At 38.0% G+C, this 21,832-nt stretch overlaps 1 protein-coding gene across 2 annotated transcripts in view; it reads right to left on the bottom strand.

Annotated features, from left to right (window-relative positions):
• SYT14 (synaptotagmin 14) overlaps positions 1–21,528 on the bottom strand; it is an 85,385-nt gene extending 63,857 nt beyond the window's left edge. For both annotated transcript variants that reach the window (XM_065632567.1, XM_065632569.1), the window contains exons 1-2: positions 21,453–21,528; positions 9,926–9,973 (exon numbers count right to left, since the gene is read on the bottom strand). In XM_065632567.1, coding sequence (XP_065488639.1) covers positions 9,926–9,973; positions 21,453–21,465 — 61 coding nt within the window. In that variant the 5' untranslated portion in view covers positions 21,466–21,528. The remainder of the gene's footprint in view (positions 1–9,925; positions 9,974–21,452) is intronic.
• Positions 21,529–21,832: the final 304 nt, after the last annotated feature.

The raw sequence follows: 21,832 nt of genomic DNA, 5'->3' as shown, positions 1-21,832 counted from the left end.
CATTACAGAAGTATTACATTAACATAACTTTAATTCACTTTTACTATTATCATCACTAGAATTAGAATTATTAGAACACAGAAACTTACCATCTCTTGATCTTAAATATCAAATTAGCATCTCGTTCTCAAATAATAACTTCCCTGTTATTAAACAACATTTCCTTTCCAAAAGATGTTTCGAACGCTTCAGAAAATAATGGCATCTTTAAATAAATATCACCAAAACATAATCTTCAGACATATTAAAATGTAATGTTTTTAATATTAAATTAAAAAGCATTTGATGTTCTTAATATGTATGTACTCCTCCAATTATATTTAATATCCAGTTAATTATATTTGGAGCTCTCACACTCTGCATCATCCTGCTCACTCAGCTAGTAATGTACAAAGCCACGTAGTTATCTTAGTGATGTTTTAATTATTAATTTACAAGTGCAATACTATCTCTTCTGTGCACAAAGTAACAAGCGGTGTGATCCAAAGAACCTCAATTACCTTTAAGATCCTAGCACAAAAACATCTGAAATGATAAATGTAAGCTTGTTTTTAGTTTATACCCTGTTCTATTTGCCTTTTTTTTTTTTTACAACTTGATCCAAGATATTTTAGCCTTTAAATTCTTTTACATAAATATGTTGTTTTTTATTTAGCCCTGAAGAACTATTATTTATTGTTATTAGCTTTTACACCATTGCATCTTGTGACATTACATGAAAATAATCTGTGCTGTCCAGATCAAAAGTATTTTCATTCAAATGCTATTCACTGCTGCTCATCACTTCACACCAACTTTCTGCCTTGCAGGAGAAATTAACAGATTTTCGGAAAGCTGAACAGGTTACTGAACCACAAAATAAGATTCATGCCATGATTGCCTTCTCTCCATGCTTGAATTATTTATCTACAAACAGCACATATTTCTCAAAGACAACTCATGTCATAATGGAAAAAACCAAACAAACAAAATCCTCTATAGTTCAGAGTCAACTCGGAAGTAAAATACTGTGGTCTGACTGAGTTTTCAACAGGAATAAGAACGGTACTTTCATATGTGTCAGTTCACGTGTAAACATTTTTTTGTTCATGACTATTTACATAGGATGGTCTCTTCTCTAAAATAACTCAATTTGAAGGCTACCCACAACTTTGTGCTCTTTCCAAATAGCTTTTCTTCGACACGGCAAACTCAATACACAAAATTTCACAGTAATTTAGCAGAATTATTACCCTCCTGTTCGCTGGAATAGTTGAAGAAGCAATGACAAGTGAACAGAACCTCGTTTACCTAGACAAAATGCTACACCTACAGGGGGCTCTCTTTTATCCAGTGTTGTGTTCAAAGACTTAAAAAATTAAATTCTTGACTACCTGCCCTGGTTTACAAACAAGATAAACTCTATGTGGCAGCTGATATTACTACTGGAATACTTAACCATATAAAAAACTGAGGCAACTTTATCACTAAAATTGACTAGCTGATGTTTCTGCTAAAAATCAATGACGGACAATGAACCCGAATTCCCTCTAAATATTTTATTAAATGTGTCAAAAGAAAAAACTCCCAATGTATTTCCTATGCTTACTGTTTTATTTTGTATTCATCTTTCTTCTTTCTCATTGGAGCTATGTCATTCCTTTCTAAAAATTGACCTATTTCTTTTGTGTTTTGCCAAAACAAGCATCAAGAAAAGTATTTTAGCTCAACTTAAAAACATGCAATTAAATCTCACCTATCAATGTTTTTAATTTTTTAGCTACATTTAGGTAATATTAAAACAAACTTTTCCATATAAAAATGCTGTCCCCTTCAATTCAAACTTGCATATTACCTTTCTTCTGCAGCACACACTCCTTAACTTAGCCCACTACTGACAGCTACATTTGTCAGCTTTTACTTTAAATACACATTATATTGCTAGTCGTGCGATGTTCTTCCTTATGTGTTTCCTTCTCCTGCATCTTGCACCTTGCTATGCAGCAAGATTACCCGCTCTCTGGTATAAATTAGAAGCATGTGCAACACGAGCTACCTGTATTTCAACACTTCAAATATCGATATCCAGCATATTGCCGAATGACATGCAATTTTAAATGAACATAAACATGAAACGACAATTGAATTTCAATGCATAACTGAAATGAGAATTTCCTAAATAAGAAAATTATTAACAACTTTTAGTAACATGAACCTTCCAGAAGTTTTGAATGACTGACAGAATGAAATCAGGATGAAAGTGCTTATTTAATTTTCTATTTGGAATAACAATACTCTTTAAAAAATTGATTTATAAACCCTTCAAAGTAATACTGGGGAAAACAGAAAACTTGCATTATTTGAAATGATAAATGATGTGATTAAAAGGTGAATTTATAAAAGAATCCATATACCTAACATTAAGTAAAAATAAAAGTACCTGTTTACATGAAAAATTTTACTGGAATTACTGTATCACAACAGCTACACTGGTCTAACTCCAGTATTGCTTTAATTCCAGTGGAAAGTTATCAGGAATAATAGTAACTTTTTTCATAATTTGGTTGATGTCACTTCACACGGGCTGAAGGATAATCTGCACTGTTACAGAGATAAACCAGGACTATTTCCCCCTTCATTTTCGTAACATCTAATAAAAGGACTAATAAGAAAAAATATGTTTCAACATCTAAGTTCCAGGACTTCCTTCAAACAGGAAGAAAGTCTAGAATGGATTTTAATTTTTTAAATTCAATTTATTTAATTTTATTATGAGCAATTAAATTACTTGACTAAATATTTGCATCAAATAGAGTTCAACATACTTTATAAATTATAGTTCATGTTAAAAAAGATCTTGGTTCAGCAAGTTAACTAATCATGTATACAACTGCACAAAAATACTTCTATCCACTCCAGCGCTGCCTCTGCAGTTTGTCATTTACAGGACTCCTTTTCCTCTCTTTTAAAATACCATGCTGAAACTGGGGTTTGGAGATAAGTTTAATTATAGGAAAATGAGGACCCTGCGCTCCAAAAAAATCACCGATCTAAGAAAGAATTTAGGAATTACAGAAGCCATACTCTGAGATGGAGATTTAAACTTTTGACAGAAATCTTTTAATTCCTAAATCCTTCCAGGCTGGGGAAGTTGTCAGGCTGCCACCCCTGCTGATTTACCAGTCCCTCAACATCTTTTCTCTCTAATATAGAATTCATCTCCTGTCAAGTGTTATCTCACAACAGAAATCTCTGAAAGGAAATAGCGAAGGAAACATTGCATTACTACTTGAAACAGACACAGATCATGGAATCATCTTGATCACCTCCAAATCCCCCAAATCTGTTGCAATTACATAGCATGTTCCACGACTGGATTCTCCACACAGCGGGAAAGAGAACGGCAGTGATTACAGATTTTAAATGGCACTCTCAAATAATGCTCCCAGTGCAACAGTATTAAAGACCTGCAGGGGTCTAGAGAGGCTTGTGGTTTGAGAGTTCACAGCTACTACATAATAGCTCTCCACTACGGAGGAAAAAAAAAAAAAACCAAACCTATGTAATAAAAATCTTGTTTTAAAACCACTTTTTTCCTATCAGCAACTACAATTAATAACAAAGTGTAAGACAATCCAGGATCCAGATTTCTGAATAGCACAGTGATTAACTAGGATATATAGCAAAGAACCATGCAGTAAAAATGATTCTATGATCATTTTAAGTGAAGAAATGCCAGGGTTTGCATATAGCAAAGTTCTCACACACCAAACTTGCTCTGGAAGAAAAGGCATTGTGACAGTTAGACTTAAGTGACCCCAGTAGTTGCTGCTCTCCAGAAGACTCCAAACATAGGAGAACACATAGAAACACAGTTTTGATTCCTGTACGGACATCAATAAACTCAAAGAAAAATATTTACTTCACATCAAATTTTCTCTAGACCAAAAGGTATAAATACAAATTAGCTTTCCAGCAGAGTGCAAAATTTAGTATATATTCTGGTGTTGTTAATTCTAACATTACTACTTTCATTTTTTTAATATGCAGCCATACTTCCATAATATTTCCCAGATCTATCAAGTTTAGCATTAATAGGATAAAGGACATAAAATTACTTCTAGCCTGTAAAAAAGTATCTATTTTTCTATTTAAAACTACCTAGTACACAATTCTGAACAGATTCGTTACTATGTTAGGCATATTAGGTTTAATTGTGTGCGGTTTTTAATGAAGAGTTTTTATTCCTGTATCTGTAAAACACATGCAGTTTACTTTGTACCGTCCATATGTGAACCCTTAAATGGGTAGAAACAACATATTTATAAGGTTTTATATTCATGTGAGGTTACCTAAAGAAATTTGCTAACATCTGTGGAATCACCTTTCTCCTTATGAAGAACAAGAAGTTCTACCAACTGGATGACAGCAAAAAGAAGGAGGAAAAATTATTTTGTTTCTTTTTCAGAGGCACGCACTTAGTGTAGACCACCATAAAAACGGTACTATATCTTGAATCATAGAATCACAGAATAGTTATGCACTTGACTTTCACTAAAATAATGTTTCTACTTGCAAAATGAAACTCATGAATAAATATGATTTTGTTCCACTTTAATTAAATGCAGTTGGCAACTTAACATTCAGATACATGCAAAATGGGTAAGGATAGTTGACCAGAACATTAAAGAGGACATAGTTCTACTTCAAACATACTTCTGACAAAACAAAAATCCATACCTTCTTATCTTTTCAAAATTATTATTAAAAGTGACATTTTTCATTGTCAGCCAAAGACACAGACTTTTTGCAACTTCTTTCTTTTGCATATTAAAGAGTACTTCTGTTCCATTATTAGTCACAAAGGCAGTTTGCTGAATAATTTCCTTTGTTTGCGAGACTGCCACAACAATGGAAAGAAAAGAACATCTTGCAAAAGAAAAAAAGGCTTAAAAATAATTTTTTAAAATCTGCACAACTCAGACCTTCCTCAGATACCCGATCTACATTTCCATGAATTAAATATAAAATACATTGCTGACTTAGAAGTATCACTTTGCATTACTTCAAAAATGCACAAATGAATAACGGAAGGTGAAAGAGACCCAAAAATAATATGGCCATGAATTTTCTGCTGTAATGCCACTTCCATGCTGTACAGTGAGTATTATACATATCAGAACACATTAAAAAGGGCTTTCTTCCAGTTATAGCTCAATATTTTAGCACTCGTCACAAGTCTGTCTTATCTGTACAAAGAGAACCTGAAAACAGTCTTAATTAAAATCTTAGTACATCTAACAACAACCAATTCCAAGTCAGACTAGTGGCCTAGCTACAGTGCACTACATAGTCAACCCGCCCCCCCCATTTTTCCTAAGTGTGAACTTAAGTTCCTCAATTTCTTTTATATCCCTAGCAAATAACCAAAGGAACAAGTTAACTCTCAAGACTCTCTCGAAAACACCTGTGTTAGGAAAACAGCCAGCAAAAAGGCAAACTTTTAAAGGAGTAATTTTGAAAAACCCCACCATCACCTTCTTCTGCTGTCAAGAGCCCTGACATAGCCAGTAGGAACTGAACTAAACAGGACTCTTCTTTCCTTAATCAAGTCTTCGATATGTATTGTCATACAAGAAGAATTTGAATATGTGTATGCACATAAAAGAAACTTGCAATAAATAATAGAAATAAACAAGAAGTCCATTTATAATAAAAGCAAAAATATCTTTTTGCCTTTTCCCAATTTCCAGAATTCAACAATGTGTAATTAAAAAAAACCACAAACAGTTCTACCACTTAACTATGTTAAACAGAGGTCACAAATTTCAGTGCTGTATTACCAAACCTCTCTAATAACTGATCATACTTCTTTAAAGTTCTTTTCTATAGCTGGAAAGTGACTTGTTCTGTATTTTGCAGCTATTAGACGTTATGTAACTCCCAAAAAAATACACACATTTTCAGGACGCACACACCCTATATTTACACATTTAGAAGAAGTCTCTATTTAAAAATACATATGAATTCATTTTTAAGGCTTTCCAGAAAAGCCTATCTGTCTTCTTACTCCTGATCAGCTCCTTGCAGATCCTTCTCAAAAATGCATGAACCTGCTAAAAGGAAAAAGAACGAGCAAAACACTATAAAAGACCTGTAATCCTTCTTCTGCAGACTAGAAGTGGATCCACCACAGTCCATCTTGGGCAACTATGAAGCTGCAACAACATTATGGGACACAGCAGGAGGGTCTGCACTAGAAAAGTGCAACATCTTTGGTTAGCAAATCTGAGTTCTGTATTGATACTGTATTGGTACCACATTTACTCTAGAATTCAGATAATCTCGTGTATTCAATAAGGATTATAACTGGTACTTGCAAATCTTTGAGTCTTAGAAAGCTAGAAACAAATCTACAAACTAATTTAGTTTTATTTATTTCAGTGGAAGCATTGTTAACATAAAAAACATTTTAATGATGCTTTTAAATGAAAATACAACTGTTTTAAATGAAAACACAACCGTTTGCAGTTCCAGTACTGCAGCTTAGAGTACCTAAAAAAATTCAGATAATGAATGTAAAAAAAACACCAAACCTCCATGGTTTGGGCTAATTTGAGAAATGCAAAACTTAAAAAAAAAAAAAAAAAAAAAAAGAAAAGAAAAAAAAAGAAAGAAAAGTGAGGTTTCAAATTATTTTCATTCTAATAGCTGACTATTCTTAAATCAGACATTTCATTTTTAAGCTTTGGCTTTTGCGGGTTTTTTTTACAGTTATGCCTTCATATATAGATAGGAAGTTTTCATTAAATAATTTGAGCTAAATGGTGTGGTCACACATAGCCTTGCAGACCTTTCTGGTCCCTTTACACATCTCATCCTCTGACACCCCAAGGTTCCTATTTTCCTAGCATAAATGAATAGGCAGGCACAAAAAAAAAAAAAAACCAACCCACACTTAGGAATGTGTTTGCTAACCAGAAAGAAAAAATCAATCAACAACAGGTGTTCTTCAAGTCGTATAATTCCCCCTATAAATTCTAATTACACGCCATCACTTGAAACCAGAGAGTTTTCCTTTGCATTATTCATAGAAGACACATGCTTGCTTCCTATTCCCTTTTCCCTATTCAGCATTGGACAAATAAGACAGAACATCGCTGTTGATCATATTAGTTGGTTCTCAACAACAACATACTTGGAAGGACTATGAGAAAGATACACAGACAAGCAAGGCACAAATATACAACGGACATCTCTAAGAATTCTAGTTACTTAGGCTGGCAATTTACTACTGATCTTTCTTTCAGAGATTCCACGCGGGCACTTTAACTACAGTCACCTCACGGTTGCAGTTACCTGCCGTCACCTGGCAGAATGCATCAGAGGCTTTCAGGCAAATAGCAAATGCAGAACCATTTTGTCAAACGGTGCACCAACTCTGAAAGCCTCACAGATAGCATTTGATGAAAACGAGCCGATGAACGGTAGGAGTGCCAGGGTGTGCGCTCCTGGTGCCACAGTCACACAGACACCAGTGAAAAAGGAGAGGGGGACAGTGCAAACGTTCCTAGCACCAGACAAGACCACAGGGAATTATCCATGTGTCCACGTGAATGTGTCCATCAAACTTCCACAGCAAGCTGACGGACCAAAAAAGGCTCAGCTTTCATGGCACAGCCAAGAGATGGTGAAGGGAAGACCTCTGTACCACAAAATGTTTCAACTCAGTCCTGTATAAGCTTGCAATGAGTAGCCAGAGGCAGTACGAACAGAGCGAGATGGTCCAATTTGACCAGCTCCAGACTGCTGGCAGCTGGGAATTCTCAGCTTGGAAGGCAAGGACCCATTCTGAGGAGGTCCTTACGGACCTTGAGCACGCACCCTGCTCCTGGCAAACAAGCAGGCCTGCGCAACTGGCAAAGTAATCCTGAAGAACCTGGCCGTCAGTCAGACAACAAAAACATCCCGAACATATGTCAGGCGATGTAAAGCCTTAGATCAAGTAACCAAAACACCACGCGACTGGATGATTTGTAATACGAAGGCAAGCACTTTCTGCTTTATATGTACATCTCAACTTGGGAGAGAGGACAGCCAAGAATGCACCCGCTCCACAGACTCCAAGGAGAAATCCATCAGGAATACAGCTGGGCATGGAGCACACAAGGTTAGAATAAATGTGGAAACTCAGCTGAATAAAAAAGGAACCCAATATATTGCAGGTATCAATGGCACTAACAGGATACTTCTCTTTTAATCACACTTATGCTTAGGCTGATTCATGACCAGCAATGCTAAAACACAGGTTCCCTGCAACTGTTATTAAAAAAAAGTTTATAGTACCATACCAATGACAGAGCTTAGAATCTAATGTTCAAACATAAGACAGAACCTTAAAAAAATGCACATCTTTTCAATATAGGTTCCCAGCAATAAAATTAAAAACCGTACAGCACTGCCTCCAAGAACACAGAAAAACTGTTTTTTTAAAATCACTGCAGTACCCTGAAATAAATAGGGATTAACAAGATTAATAGATTTTGAAACTTTATCAGTAGGCTTCCTGAATTTGGAATGAGTTTCATAATTCAGAAAGAAAAACAGAGTCTATTACAGAAGAAATATAGAGCACTGTGTGTACCGACTTATCCATCAGTGGAAAAACAGAGACAACAACAAAGAAATGTAAAAGAAAAGAAAACAAAAAACAACAACAAAAAACCCACACCAAAACATTAAAAAGTACCTCCCTCCCAAATGAGAAAGAAATAATCAAAAAGCAAGAATGAAATGAATCACAGTTAAAAAAAAAAAAAGCAGAATATTGGTTTTACTTACAATACTTCAAACCACACACAACAGTCTATTATTCTAATAGATATTTGGAAAAGATGACTTGTGACCATAAAGCTGTTTTTCACCTTAACCGGTAGACTTAATTCTGGGGCTAGGAGATATTAAGTAAATATTTTTTAAGAACTGATTTTACTAAAACCTTTGAGGGAATGCAATGGAAACTAAGGTCAATTCAGAAGAAAAAAAAAAAAATTTCTTCCTACCAAGTATAATGTGGCTTGATAATACTATTGAGCCAGTTTAATGCTTAGTTGTTGTCAGAAGAGTCTTGCAGCTCTCCTCCTCTCCCACCACACTTTCTTACTCCTTTCCTTTTGAAAGCACTGAGACTCTTCTGACCTAATGGTGACTCAATTAAAGCAACTAATCCTTGAAGAAACTTTTTTCTTTTTTCTTTTTTTTTGGTTAAGATTAGCTTTCAGATCAGAACACAGAGATTCAACAGCAATGCCACATAAAGGAGCATAGGGGTGGCAAAGGCCACAGAAATCAGAACTGTATCTAGTCATTATATTGGCTGAGCTGTACTGTCAAACTCCAACTTCAGTCATTGTAGCTCAGCTTTAATCAAAGTCCTCTCTTGAGTACGGCTCTGTTTCATGTTCTATCAATTACTGGTTTCATTAGACACAGTTGTTTTCAAAGAAGTTTGAGTCATTAAGATCTCAACAGAAAACACAGACGGAGATTCCCAGTCCATTACATCTGTTGTTCACGATATCCTCACAACTTGCCATTACTACTAAAAAAATCAAATCATCCTACAAATATCTGGACAAGACAAAGGTCAAAGTTTTTGTGGTTTCGTGTCATAGTTGAACAACATTAACAACTTCCTTGTAACCCAGTGAATGTTGGAAGAGCACATTTTTCCTCCTTGTGAAAAATCAAAACTTATTTGGGAATCTCACATTTTATTTCATTATTGTTTCCTTTTTTTAATTGGCAGTGTCAGCATCAAATAATTTGCAACACAAAGGTGTAACACCAAGATCCAGAAAACATAAGACCGTAAACCTTAGGTAGCAGATTTCTTACCAGTAGTATTCATAAGTTAAGAAGTTCACTTTCACAAATCATTGCTTACCTTTCCTAATGCAGATTAGCTCATGTACACCACAAGTTCGTTCTCCACCTATGTGGAAATAAATCATTAGAAAATATTAATAAATATATCTGGCTTCTAAATAAGGCTTATAAACAGTATAAAAGAGAAAGATGTAAAACCATGTCATTTTAAAAAAATGCAAAAGATCGATTTAAAGAGTTTGCCATTTATACATTATATCCTTTGGAGGAAACAATAAGTGTACCTTTGGTTTGATACTACTAATGACGGTGCATTTTGAAGAGTTTTACATAGAATTTATACAGATAAAATTACAAATGCAAGCAAATTAACTGAAGGCACACTAATATTTCCCAAGTATAAAGCATAATTTCCTGTTCTGAGAGAAGAATTCTCATTATGTCAAAAATACTTGTAACACAATACAATGCCAAAACAATGTTATGATTATCCTTCATGGTAAAAAAAAAAAAAAGAGAAAACCTGTTACTAAAGGTTGGGTTTACCTGGAATTTCTCCTTAAGATTTTTTATTTTAATTTTAAAAAACCCAAAATCTGTACAGCTGTTTGTTGGGTTTTGAGACATTTATATGAGAACAAAATTGTTGCTAGAGACACTGAGCTTTATTTTACATTTTAATAAAATATACTTTAATGTTAGCATGACAGCTAATAAAGAAAACACCAATACCTCATATACCTAGTGAGGTAAATGAAGGAGTCCACAAAGGAAGGAGATACATTCAGTCAACCACATTGGAAGAGGAAGGTGTGATACAGGGACGGGACATGAAATACGCTAGTGCTAAGGCTTGTAGAAGGAGGAACCGACAAGTTACAAACTGTTAAAGAAATTCTTTTAATGGCATCTAGAAATTATTGCATGACTTTATTTTTTATTATGATTACTTTATATTGAATACATATACAGTATTCTGTTTTAAATTAATATATTTTGAGATTATATGCCCTGCAGTCAAATCTTAAAATTTCAAGCGACACCAAAACTATGGCTCGTCTTAACCACACTCTGACAGCCACAAAGCCTTTTTCCACTGACAACAAAACACTGCATGTATATGAATACAGAGCTGAAGGGAACTGCCCAGGTTTTCATAACCAGTTCTCCGCAATCTCATGAAAATACAAAACACTTCTAAAAACTCATAGAACATCTATTCCATATGCATTAATCACTGCAGGGCTCCAAACACTTCACAACACACTAAAACAAGGTTTAGATAAAACAATTCTTTCCATCATAAAAACGTGTGGAAATATGTAGCACTTATTACTCTCATTCAGTAATAAAGGAATTATGCCAAATAACAAAGGGTGTTATAACATCAACTAATATTTAAAACTCATAACTGATAACACTAACAGATGGTGGTGTAAAAGTTTTAAGAAGATATCTGTATTTGTAGTTAAATTTATATCTTAAAGAAATAGCTGTAGGAAATGCACATATTAGAGGGAAAAAGGATAAAAGGGATTATACAAATGGATATAAAACAAAATTAGGAGTCTGTGAGGTATGAAGTCAAAAAGAATCCTCATTATATGTCAACATACTTCTTCCTATTCAGTAATATGAAATACAAGCCTCAAAGACACTCTTGAAAGGGAAATCAAGTAAGTATCAATGAGTCTGAGTATCCAATGAGTTTTCTACAGTCATCACCATCATGAAATCTAGTTATAATAGCAATATAATAACACTCTCTTCTCAGTGCATTCTAGAAGCTGGCCAATATCGTTTTCATCCAGAAACCATTTGGAAGGAAAATATAACAAATTTTTTTTTTTTAAAAAATCTGGTTTTACAACAACAAGGTGTTTTTAAAAGAAAACAACTTTGGGAGAAGATTACAACCTTCTTTAAAGTAATTGCAATCAACTTAAGACTAGAAAAGAGAAACTGAGTGACTGAAACTCTTCTCCCTAGATTTTCTTCCCCTGATAGACTTAAATTCATCAGTGAAAAATAAAAAAATACTGAAAAAAACACTTTTTTTTCATTACCTGGGTGCTATACAGTTAGTTGAAAATTAAGATTCACCCACAACTGACTGAGATAAGAAGAGTGAATAGCATTAGATTTTAATTATATACTGCCCTCAGAGAAATCAACCAGCTTGAAATCTCATCATAAAATACTAATTTTAGGTTTGGATTTTGCCTTGCTACCTATTGTCTACTAAAGAAATATATCTATTTTCAACTGTTTAGATGCTAAAATATGATGGCCTTCCACTAAATATAGCCTTTATATTAATCCTCATGTTACTTTTTATTGACCAGAAGGCTACATAAGAAATGTACAATCTAACATGCATGAAAAGTTTTACATCAAAGAAGATAAAGTACCACCTGAATTTTGTATTGATTGAACTGTAAAATTGTATGTTTTTCTAAAACTAGTACAATTCAAAGTTCTATTATGTTTGGACTTCAGATGAAACTCCACTACTAGGTGTCAAAAACTGGCAAGAAATGTAACATGGATGTTATCATAGAGTGATTTAGGTTGGGAACAACCTCTGGTGCTCTGAGAAGACTTCAGAGCAGGACCACCTTTACGGGAAGTTCTTCTGGGCCTCAACCAACCAAGGTATGCAAGGACCAGGATCCCATGACCTCTCCAGGCACTACCAGTTCCGAGGAGAGAGGCAGGGAAGGTGTCAGCCCCTCACTGTGAGCATTTCTTCCTTAAAGCCAGCCAGGATTTCTCTTGAGGTAGCTCAGGCGCATTGCCTCATGTGCTTTCACTATGCACCTGAAGAACCCATTTTCCATTCTTAGGCCCCCTTATATATAGTGAAAGGCTGCAGTAAGAGTCCCCTTCAGGTTTCCTCAAGCTACACAAACAGATTTCTGAAGCATCTCCTCATGTGCCATGTACTCCAGTCCCCCGCCAGCTTAGCAGCACTCTGCTGAGTCTCTCTGGTTTGTCAGTCTCTCTCGTACTGGGTTAACGCCGCTGGATACAGGGTCGGTCTACATGGCTGCAGAGGCACATGGCTGGTCTGTGTTCAACTTGATGTCCACCAGGACCCTCAGAGCTGCTCCCGGCCAGTCTGTCTGCAGCTTGTAGTGCTGCACAGGCTTAGACTTTTCGTTTGTCCTTATTGAAGTTCATGCGGTTCCCTTCACCCCATTCTTTCACCTGCCCTCCAGCGGCCCTGCCCTCCAGCACATTAGCTGCTCCCCTACCCGGCATCGCCCACCAACTCTGCCAGGGTGCATCGCATCCCTTCAACAAACACGTCACACAGTCGCAGTTCCAGCAGCAGTACTCTAAGTGCAACTTACGGAGCTGCATATGAAATACCTTATTCTTCAGTTCAGCAACAAATCCGTGTTAGTAGCTGCAGCAAAACATTACACCACATCACAGAAGTCTTTGTCATCGGGTGTAACTTGGGACATACTTCTAATGTGATAAATTACTTTCCTGCTGAGGACTGTATTTTAATTAGCATTTCCGTAAGTTTGGACAGCATTCAACAAGCATTCACTTAATGTTTTATTCAACGTTACACAACTATTCTTCCCTTGACAAACCTGCGAAACCAGAGTGCAGAATAACGATACGGCACAGGGCGAGTAGCAGGAGCAGGGCGATGGGCACGGCGTTCCTTACGGCCCTTGAGAGCCCACCTTGCCAAGTTACGGAGGAGCTGCTGCTCACACACAGCAAAGGCAAGGGACCCGCATTTCGGCTGAGATCCTCCACTCCTCTGTGACCCCAGGGACACAGCCACAGTCAATCTACAGATGACAGGTAAGGCTGGACACCTGCCTCGAGCGTTCAGGACTGTCAAACAAGAAGGAAACAGCAAATGCACGAAATAGAGGTGGGATACAGTGAAAAAGCCTACCACTGTCAACGTTAACGTGCCTGAAGGATATGGAAATACTAATGCTTTCACTATGAATACAGGTTACTCAGAAAACACATTCTTATGCTAAGCTGTTTCATGCAACATACTACAAAGTTATTCTAAAAGACAACTATAATGAAAGTGTTCTGGCTCACATATATCAACAAATCTCCTTGAAAAATTGCCTCATAGCATGAACTGATTTTAAGGAAGAATCTGGTTTTAGATGAAGAGACAGCTAACTGTAAAGGCAATAAACAAAGCTGAAAAGACTTTCACAGAACAGCAACCCTACAGCTGATATTGGTATGGTATTTTTCCTAAAAAGGTTACATACGCGCATTAGCCCATCCTCACCCGTAATGTAAAATCACCTCTGCATACCTTTAGTACTCCGTTTACAATTTTAGTGTACAAATAATACTGCATATGTAAAAAATGAAATGCTACACGCTGAATGCATGGAAGTAGTCAAAAACAAAAATAAAAAGCAAATATTTCAATGTATTTGAGAAGAGACAGCAAGTTTAAAAAAAAAAATCCAATTTGCTATTTTATGTACTTATTATGTGCCCATATCTTGTACATTTTGTGCAGTTTTGGTTTCCTCTCTGTCCCACCACCTCAAAGAATAAATTAGAACCACAGAGGTCACAGAAAGTCAATAAAAATGGTTAGAACACAATGTTTTCCACATGAGGAGTGATTTAATAGACTAAGACTCTTAAACTTGGAAAAAAGGCACAATAGATGGTCAATGTAAGAAGGTGAATAAAGAAGTTATTTACTCTCTAATCCAGTAATAAAAGAAATAAGCATCAGATTAAGTAACCAGTAAACATGTTCAAGACCAGATGTTTTCCAGAGTAAAAGTTAGAAATCAATATTCTGGTTTTATAATACAGACTCCTACCGTAAAGACTGTCTTCTCTGCTAGCACCATTTAAAATGATTGCTATCTATTGATTTCTTAGCCTAAGGATAAGGTCATCTACCTGTCCTGACTTAAGAATATTCCGTTTGTTGTTATCCAACCATTAAAGTAACAAGGAACATTAAAACATTTTTCACACAGAAAATATTTAATTTTTAATTACATTTGTAATGAACAGAACCAACAACACTGATCAATGAATTAGCAATCAATGACAATTAATCAAGAATATAATAGCCATACCTGTTTCTCAAATAAATTTTGCATCTGCCCCTGTCCACACTGAAATAAATGGAAGCATCTCCACGGACTTACAGAAGCCAAAAAGAAATTGAGATAGCACAGATTTTCTAAAATGACTATGTCATAAAGCAGAGAGGTTCTTGGGGACCTTCTCCTCCCATCATGAAAATAAAATCTCAGCTTCCTTTCTACCCAGAATGACCAGATGCTTATCTTTCCTACCCTTCTGACAACTGAAATATAATTAGCACTAAAAAAAGATTAACAAGTTCTTCATTTACCTCATTCTCAGTAAACACTTCTTCAGATAAGTCTTACTAGTGGAAATGAAGAGATACAGCAAATATAACTAGCAAGAGAAATACTCGGTATAAGTGGCTCAAATCTGACCTAATATAAAACCTGTGAATATATTTTTTTAATAAGAATAGAAAGAGAACCCGCAGCTACAAGAAGAATTATTACTTTACTGCAAATGACAAGAAGATTAAATATACATTGCTAAAAATGTACACTGTTATCGAATATCTTGGAAATAAAAAGGAAGATGTCAACAACAAAAGCCGATAGCAAAAAAGAGATGAAAAATTAGTCTGAGTTTAAGCTAATTCCTACAGTTTTTAGTTAACACCACTGAATCACCACTCTAGATCAAAGTTTCACAACAGAAAGTAAGCTGAGAAATATTTTTTTAATGATTAATGATCTATAGATTTTAGTTTATAATTTATTTTTAAAGTGTTCATTTTAACAATTTTAGTTACTCCATGAAATTGTGAGAAAAATATACTCACAGAAATAGTATCAGTAACTGGATTTATAATATTTCAGATAAAACATTAAGTCTTTGATACAAAAGGAAATTACTACCAATAATTTATATTTCAAAAGGTCCCGGTTAAACTGCTTGATTTAGACTACAGAACAAAAATACCTGTAAGATGTGTGTCAATCATACTGAACCTACCACTTCTCACATCAAAGAACACATTTCTCTGTAGAATGTGACCTATTAGTTCACAAACTCACACTTATTTGCTGTCTTACAATTAACTTTCAAAACCATCCCCAGGTTTCTCTGTCTCACTCTAGAGACAGATTTACAAAGAAATCAGAAAGCATCTCCCACATCCCAGAGTTAAACACTCAAAAATTAAGAAACGCACAGATTAAATGCTGAGTTGAAATCCTCCCTTCAGTCCCCAGGTGCACATTTAGTTTCACATACAATAGAGGACCTTTGCCTTATGCATTTCAAAACCTGACAATATTCAGGGAAAAGCCTGAGACTATCAGCTGTGGATCCCTTGCATCATTCATCACAAAAGCTTGAAGAAGTGTACTTGGATAAGGTGAAGAGAAAATATAACCTAATGGTTAAACCAGTTGAAAGCTCTCTGAAGACAGCAAAACACTTTCCCCTTTTGTGGATCCCCTGTATTTTGATGGGCAGTAATATAAGCAAACATTTTTAATCAGGTAGTGACTGTGTGTTTGCTTTCTTGCATACCCACCTTGAACACCAAGAGTTCCAATTTGCAAAAGCACTAAGCATTGAAAATTAACAGAATTTAAGAAGAATTTCACTCTGAACACATGAACTGTTCTTATATCAGCTATGATAGTTTCATCTCAGCCCACGAGGAACTAACTTGTCAAGAAGTCTGTAGAGCATTAGAGGTTAGGATTTTTTTTTCCTTCAGAAGGTAGCCCACTCTTATTACCTAAAAGGTGACAGAGACCTAACTGCTTGCTTTATTTCAGCAGATCTGCAACACTACAGTGATGATGGTATAACACAAATCCAAGCAGAAAATTGGTAATTTTGCATATGGCACAAGGTTTTGCTTTCTTCAGCAAATAATGCAGGTAACCATCCTTACAATGACAATAAAAAATTAATACTGGGTAGCACTCACTGAATAGTTTCCACTAAAGAGAGTGAATAAGCATAAGACAGCATTAAACAGATTCTGCGTAGATGATTGAATCCAATACCGTGATATTCGATTCAACTCACATTTAACAAATGTGTTTAAAAGTGGGCCTAACTACAAAATATGGCTTCTAACATTTAGGCTTTACTTAATACTGCTGCTGCTGCTGCTCAACCCCTGCCCTGGCTGCATGCACCACCTTGGACTCAGAAATACTATGGCAAATTGAGGTCAGTGTTAACTTGAGGATCCCCATGTCATCTTACACCCTTCCAGTACACTCTGCGGTGACACCTGAATAGCCCAGGTAACTTGGAAGTCAAGATAAAACTGTTCACTAGGCCAGATTCAACCTATGAGCCACACATATGATACTCCTTCCTAAGAACTGTACACAGGTCCTTGCTCTTTTGTTCCCTTTTCTGAATTCCAGAAATTTGCAATTAGGCATAGTTTTCATGTAACCTATAAGAAGTAGTGTTCCAGTTCCTCTCTATTCTTATACCTGTAAACAAAAAGTAGGTTCATTTGGTAATTTTTGTCTTTGTTTCCCAAATGAGGGTTATATAATTAACCAGTCCATTTCCTGCCCCTTCCTTCCATTGTTTACGAATTCATTGGCTAACTGAAGCCAAAACTGACAGAAAGTTTTAAGAACTTAATACTTTGGGGATTTTGATTTCCGTGAAAAGTCAGTAGTCAAATAGAACACACACACGGACCTCACCAAACACACGGGCGGCCAACCAGCCAATAAATCCGCGCACAGCACACACCGGTGCAGCCGTCTGCTCCCAACCAAACAGCTGCCAGATGAGGAAAGAGAGGCAGGACAATCCCATCAGAAACATCAGAGAGCTCGTGACACTTGAGAAACACTCTGGAGATGCAGGAACATACTGAAAGGTATTCAAAAGCCTAGACACAAGACGAGGACGCTGGCAAACTATATCAGGAAGGGCAAGTGTCACACTGGTAGGATCACAGCAGAAAAAATATAGCAAGCCTTGTTCATTAGTCTCATTACTCTGGCAATAACTTATTAGATGGCAACACCACCCTGTAATTCTTTCTTCTCTCCTTCTCCCCTTCATCTGTAAGGCTCATTATTCTCTTTAGTACCACTTCTCAGTTCTTAACACTAAACTCCTCACAATGGAAACCACCGGAAAGAGTTTAAATTGAAAAATAATTAACTCAGTCTGAAAAGTTTCATCCCTAAATGTATTCCCCTCCTTGAGAAAGGCACACTTTTGAATAGCCTGTACCACATTACAGCATGTTCAAGTGCAGCCCAAAATCCTCGTAACCGTAGATTCACAAGGATAGGCAAGATATGGAATTCTGTCTTAGGTTATAAAGCATCCAACTGCGACTTTTTTCCCTTTTCCACGCAATTGCAATGTGATTTCCATCGCCAGCTCCTCACCCAGATCTCAATTCAACATAACTTTTAAGGAGGTGCCAAAGTTTTGCTGTTGCTCAAAAGAGGCAAAGCAGCATGAAGAAATCAAACTACCGCTGCTGTGAGGAGCACTGCCACAGCGACGCTGGAGGATTCTCAGAAGTGACACAAACTCCCTCTTCCCAACCCCAGCAAACTGCCACAGGACCCCTGGGCTGGGTAGGTGTAGGTGAAAGGAGCTTCATCTCAGACTGCCTACCAGTCTGGGCTTACTACTGCTTCTGCGTAGCCTCACTCTCTACCATATTTACCATGCTCTCCATTCTGATACTCTTTGTATTAGATTAATTTAACCTTTCCCCATGAAAAAGTGGAAATATTAAGGAATAAATAACCTTGCATCTTAAAATGGAGCTCCTACTTAATATTAACACTAAGTTTGTCTTGGAAGAGAAATATACAGAAATAAGACGTGTAAATAAAATTCTTTCATCTTATTTGAGCCAAAACTTTCCTGATTGGATTGCCCTCTGCTTTTTCCTAGCAAATCTGAGATTGCCTGATCTTTGCAAAATATATACCTGATTTATAAATAACTAAGAACATGCTTTAACAGGACATCAACTTTCTAAAGAAAAATATGTAAATGTTCCCACAATCACTAAATTAGGGATTTTAACTTGGTCACATGAAGAATACTTTTAATAAATAAATAAATAAATAAAAAGCTGCCACTGATCATAATGCAAAAAAGTAAAAAAGCATTGTGTCTGACCAAAATGACAATGGCCATTGGCTTCCTGTTTCTCTATAACACTTGATACAAAAAGCCTTACTTTCACAAAAACCTTGGGTTTTAGTGTTAGAACTGATGTAAACTAGTCTACTGACACAATGACACTGGAAATAGTACTTGCAGATTTTTAAGAACAGCCAAATATTTTAATCTGAGCTCTTCTAATTTTGTGCACTCTTGACATATAACTGTTTGTGTCAAAGCACTGAAGGGGTTTTGAGCTACTGCATATTTATTCTTCAGTCAAAAGTTTCCAAACTTGCTCAATTTCCATGCCTTTACCAAAACAATTTTCAAAAAAAAAATATGGACAACAGCAGCGTCTTTAAAACTGAGGAAAGTATTCTCTCTGTTCACTTAATTACATACATTTACAAATTTATTTGGACACAATGTAAATTCTGTATTTTGACACTTCAGAGTAGAGGTCCTGTGCTTTGATCCTGTCTTCAAGAGTTAGTAATCACCCAAACCAAACTCTCATTTTTAAACATGAGGGCCAGGAAATAGTCCTGCTAAACGGTACAGTCCAGGCAAGATACTGTTGCAGAAACAGGGGGAGGAGAACACCAAGATCAGGAATAAAAACTGTAACACCTACCAACAAATCTACAGCAATCAGCTATTTGGTTGAAAACAAAGAGGATGCCACATGCCTGCTACAGACTACAGCAGAAAAATGCATTGCATTTTCTGTCTTTGAAAAGAGTACGAAATCAAAACCTAGCAGATCACTTTCATGATTGGATTTTTTTTTTTTAATCCAGCCTAACATTTAACTGTAAACTATGCACCCAGTTTTCTTGAGAGTTTAAGTACCATTTTGGCAATTTCATGTAAGTATCTACAAGACAGCTGGGCTATTTCTAAAGCCTGGCCCTAATAAGAAGTGTTGCATTCTATTCAAAGGCCAGATTGCTTAATTCATTCACGAGTATTTGTTTTAACTTGTAAGAAGTATTACCCTAAATCCTCTGAACACGTTAAACATGGATTTCGCATTCTGTGAATATTTTCAGATCTAACAAATTGTCACAGATTTCTGGGATAATACAGCCTAAGATGAAAACAGACATTTTGAAGGACTGATAATTTTTTTTTCTGAGCTCAAGTCCAGACCCAGCAGAAATTTTTGCTATAATCTTGATAATTTTAAGAGGGTTTTTCAGCAGAAAAGAACCTAGCCAACTTAAAGCTGGCCAACTTTGACTCCTGGTGCACACAGCTTCCAAGACAGGGTGAACATGCAGCTTTGCTTGCGCAGTGCAACTTCTTACAGAGGCCTGAATCACTAATTCATTGAAACTGACAGCGCACAAACATCCCACACGCAAAACAAACAAGAATAGTTTGTGGGGTTTTTTCCCCTCCTCCCTGTTTTCCTGGATTCTTTAAGTTACAACAACAGATCCTTTTCAGAGAGAAACATAACAGGACAGCAGCATGCCTTTTGCTGGAAATAAAGTTCTGGGTTCGGGGTTTTTTTAAAAAAAGGATTTTTAACAAGGTGTAATATTACTCTCAGAATCGAAAGGGAAGGTTTCAAAACAAAGCTCAGAAGCCCTGCCTTTTAAGACGACCATCTCCAAACAAACCCAACAAGTGTCCAGCGCGCCCCGCTCCCTTACTGTTGTTTTTAAGCGATGACTAGAAAGATCTGCGGGCACAAGCTCCTACACAGCCTGTTGGCTCCAGAGCGCCTGGGGAATCAGCTCGCAGAGCCTCGGGGGCCAGGAGGCACCGCCACTTCTGAAGCAGTTGGCGAAGTCTCTGCGGGGAGGGCGGATGAGGCTGCGCGCCCCCAGCAACGGGCATGAGCACCCAGGGCGCGGGTTGTTCCGAGACAGCCCCTCGCTCCGGGACCCGGCAGAGGCGGCGCAGCCCCGGCCCCACGGGAGCCGCCCGCCCCCGCCTCCCCGGCCGAGCAAGGGCGGCCGGCGGCGCGGAGAGGACGGCTCCGTCCTCCGCAGGGCATCGCAGGGGCAGGCGGCGGAGGGAGAGGAGGGGCGCCGGCCACCGCGCCGGGGCTGTTTACCCCCTCCCGGCTCCCCGGCACGGAGACGGGAGAAGGGAGCAGCGGCGCTCAGCTCTCCCACACGCACCCAACAGCCCCTCCGCTGCAGGCGGAGAGAGACAGAGGAGAGGGGAGAGGAGGCGCCCCCCTGCCGCCCTCCCCAGCCCGGCCCGGCCCGGGGGGTGCCGCTCGGTTTGGGTGCCGCGGTGGGAGCCCTCCCCCCCCCGGAGCCAGCCCTCTCCCCGTGCCCGGGGGAGGAGAGGGAGAGGAGGGGGCTGGGGGAGGAGAACGGCTCGGGGCGAGGGGAGCCCGTTATTGGCCTACTTACCATCAATCGCCATGATCCCCGGGGTGGGCCGTACCAAGCGGAGCGCAGGCAGGAGCGGCGCTGGCGGGCGCGGCGGCTGCGAGACGGGAGCGCCGCGCGGGGGCGGTGGGGAGGGCGGGGCGTGCCGGGCCGCGTGACCCCGCCCCACCCGCGCCCAGCGGCGGCCGTGGAACCGCCCCCCGCGGAGACCCCGCCCACACGCCCCGCCCCGCCCCGCCCCGCCGCGGCTGGGGGAGGACGCTGGTCATCCGCCAAGGGAAGGGCCCGTCGCTTTCCGTGGTCCTGTCCCGGGGCTCTTCTTCCCGGAGCTGCCGGGTGGAACAGAGAACGGGGCACGGCAGGCTGGCCGTGGTTCCACAAACATCTCCAGAGCTTCACGC

The sequence above is a fragment of the Caloenas nicobarica genome, chromosome 3, assembly GCF_036013445.1.
Source record: "Caloenas nicobarica isolate bCalNic1 chromosome 3, bCalNic1.hap1, whole genome shotgun sequence".
NCBI lineage: Eukaryota > Metazoa > Chordata > Aves > Columbiformes > Columbidae > Caloenas > Caloenas nicobarica.
The sequence above is the reverse complement of the archived record's forward strand: the minus strand, read 5'-3'. Positions and strand labels throughout refer to the sequence as shown.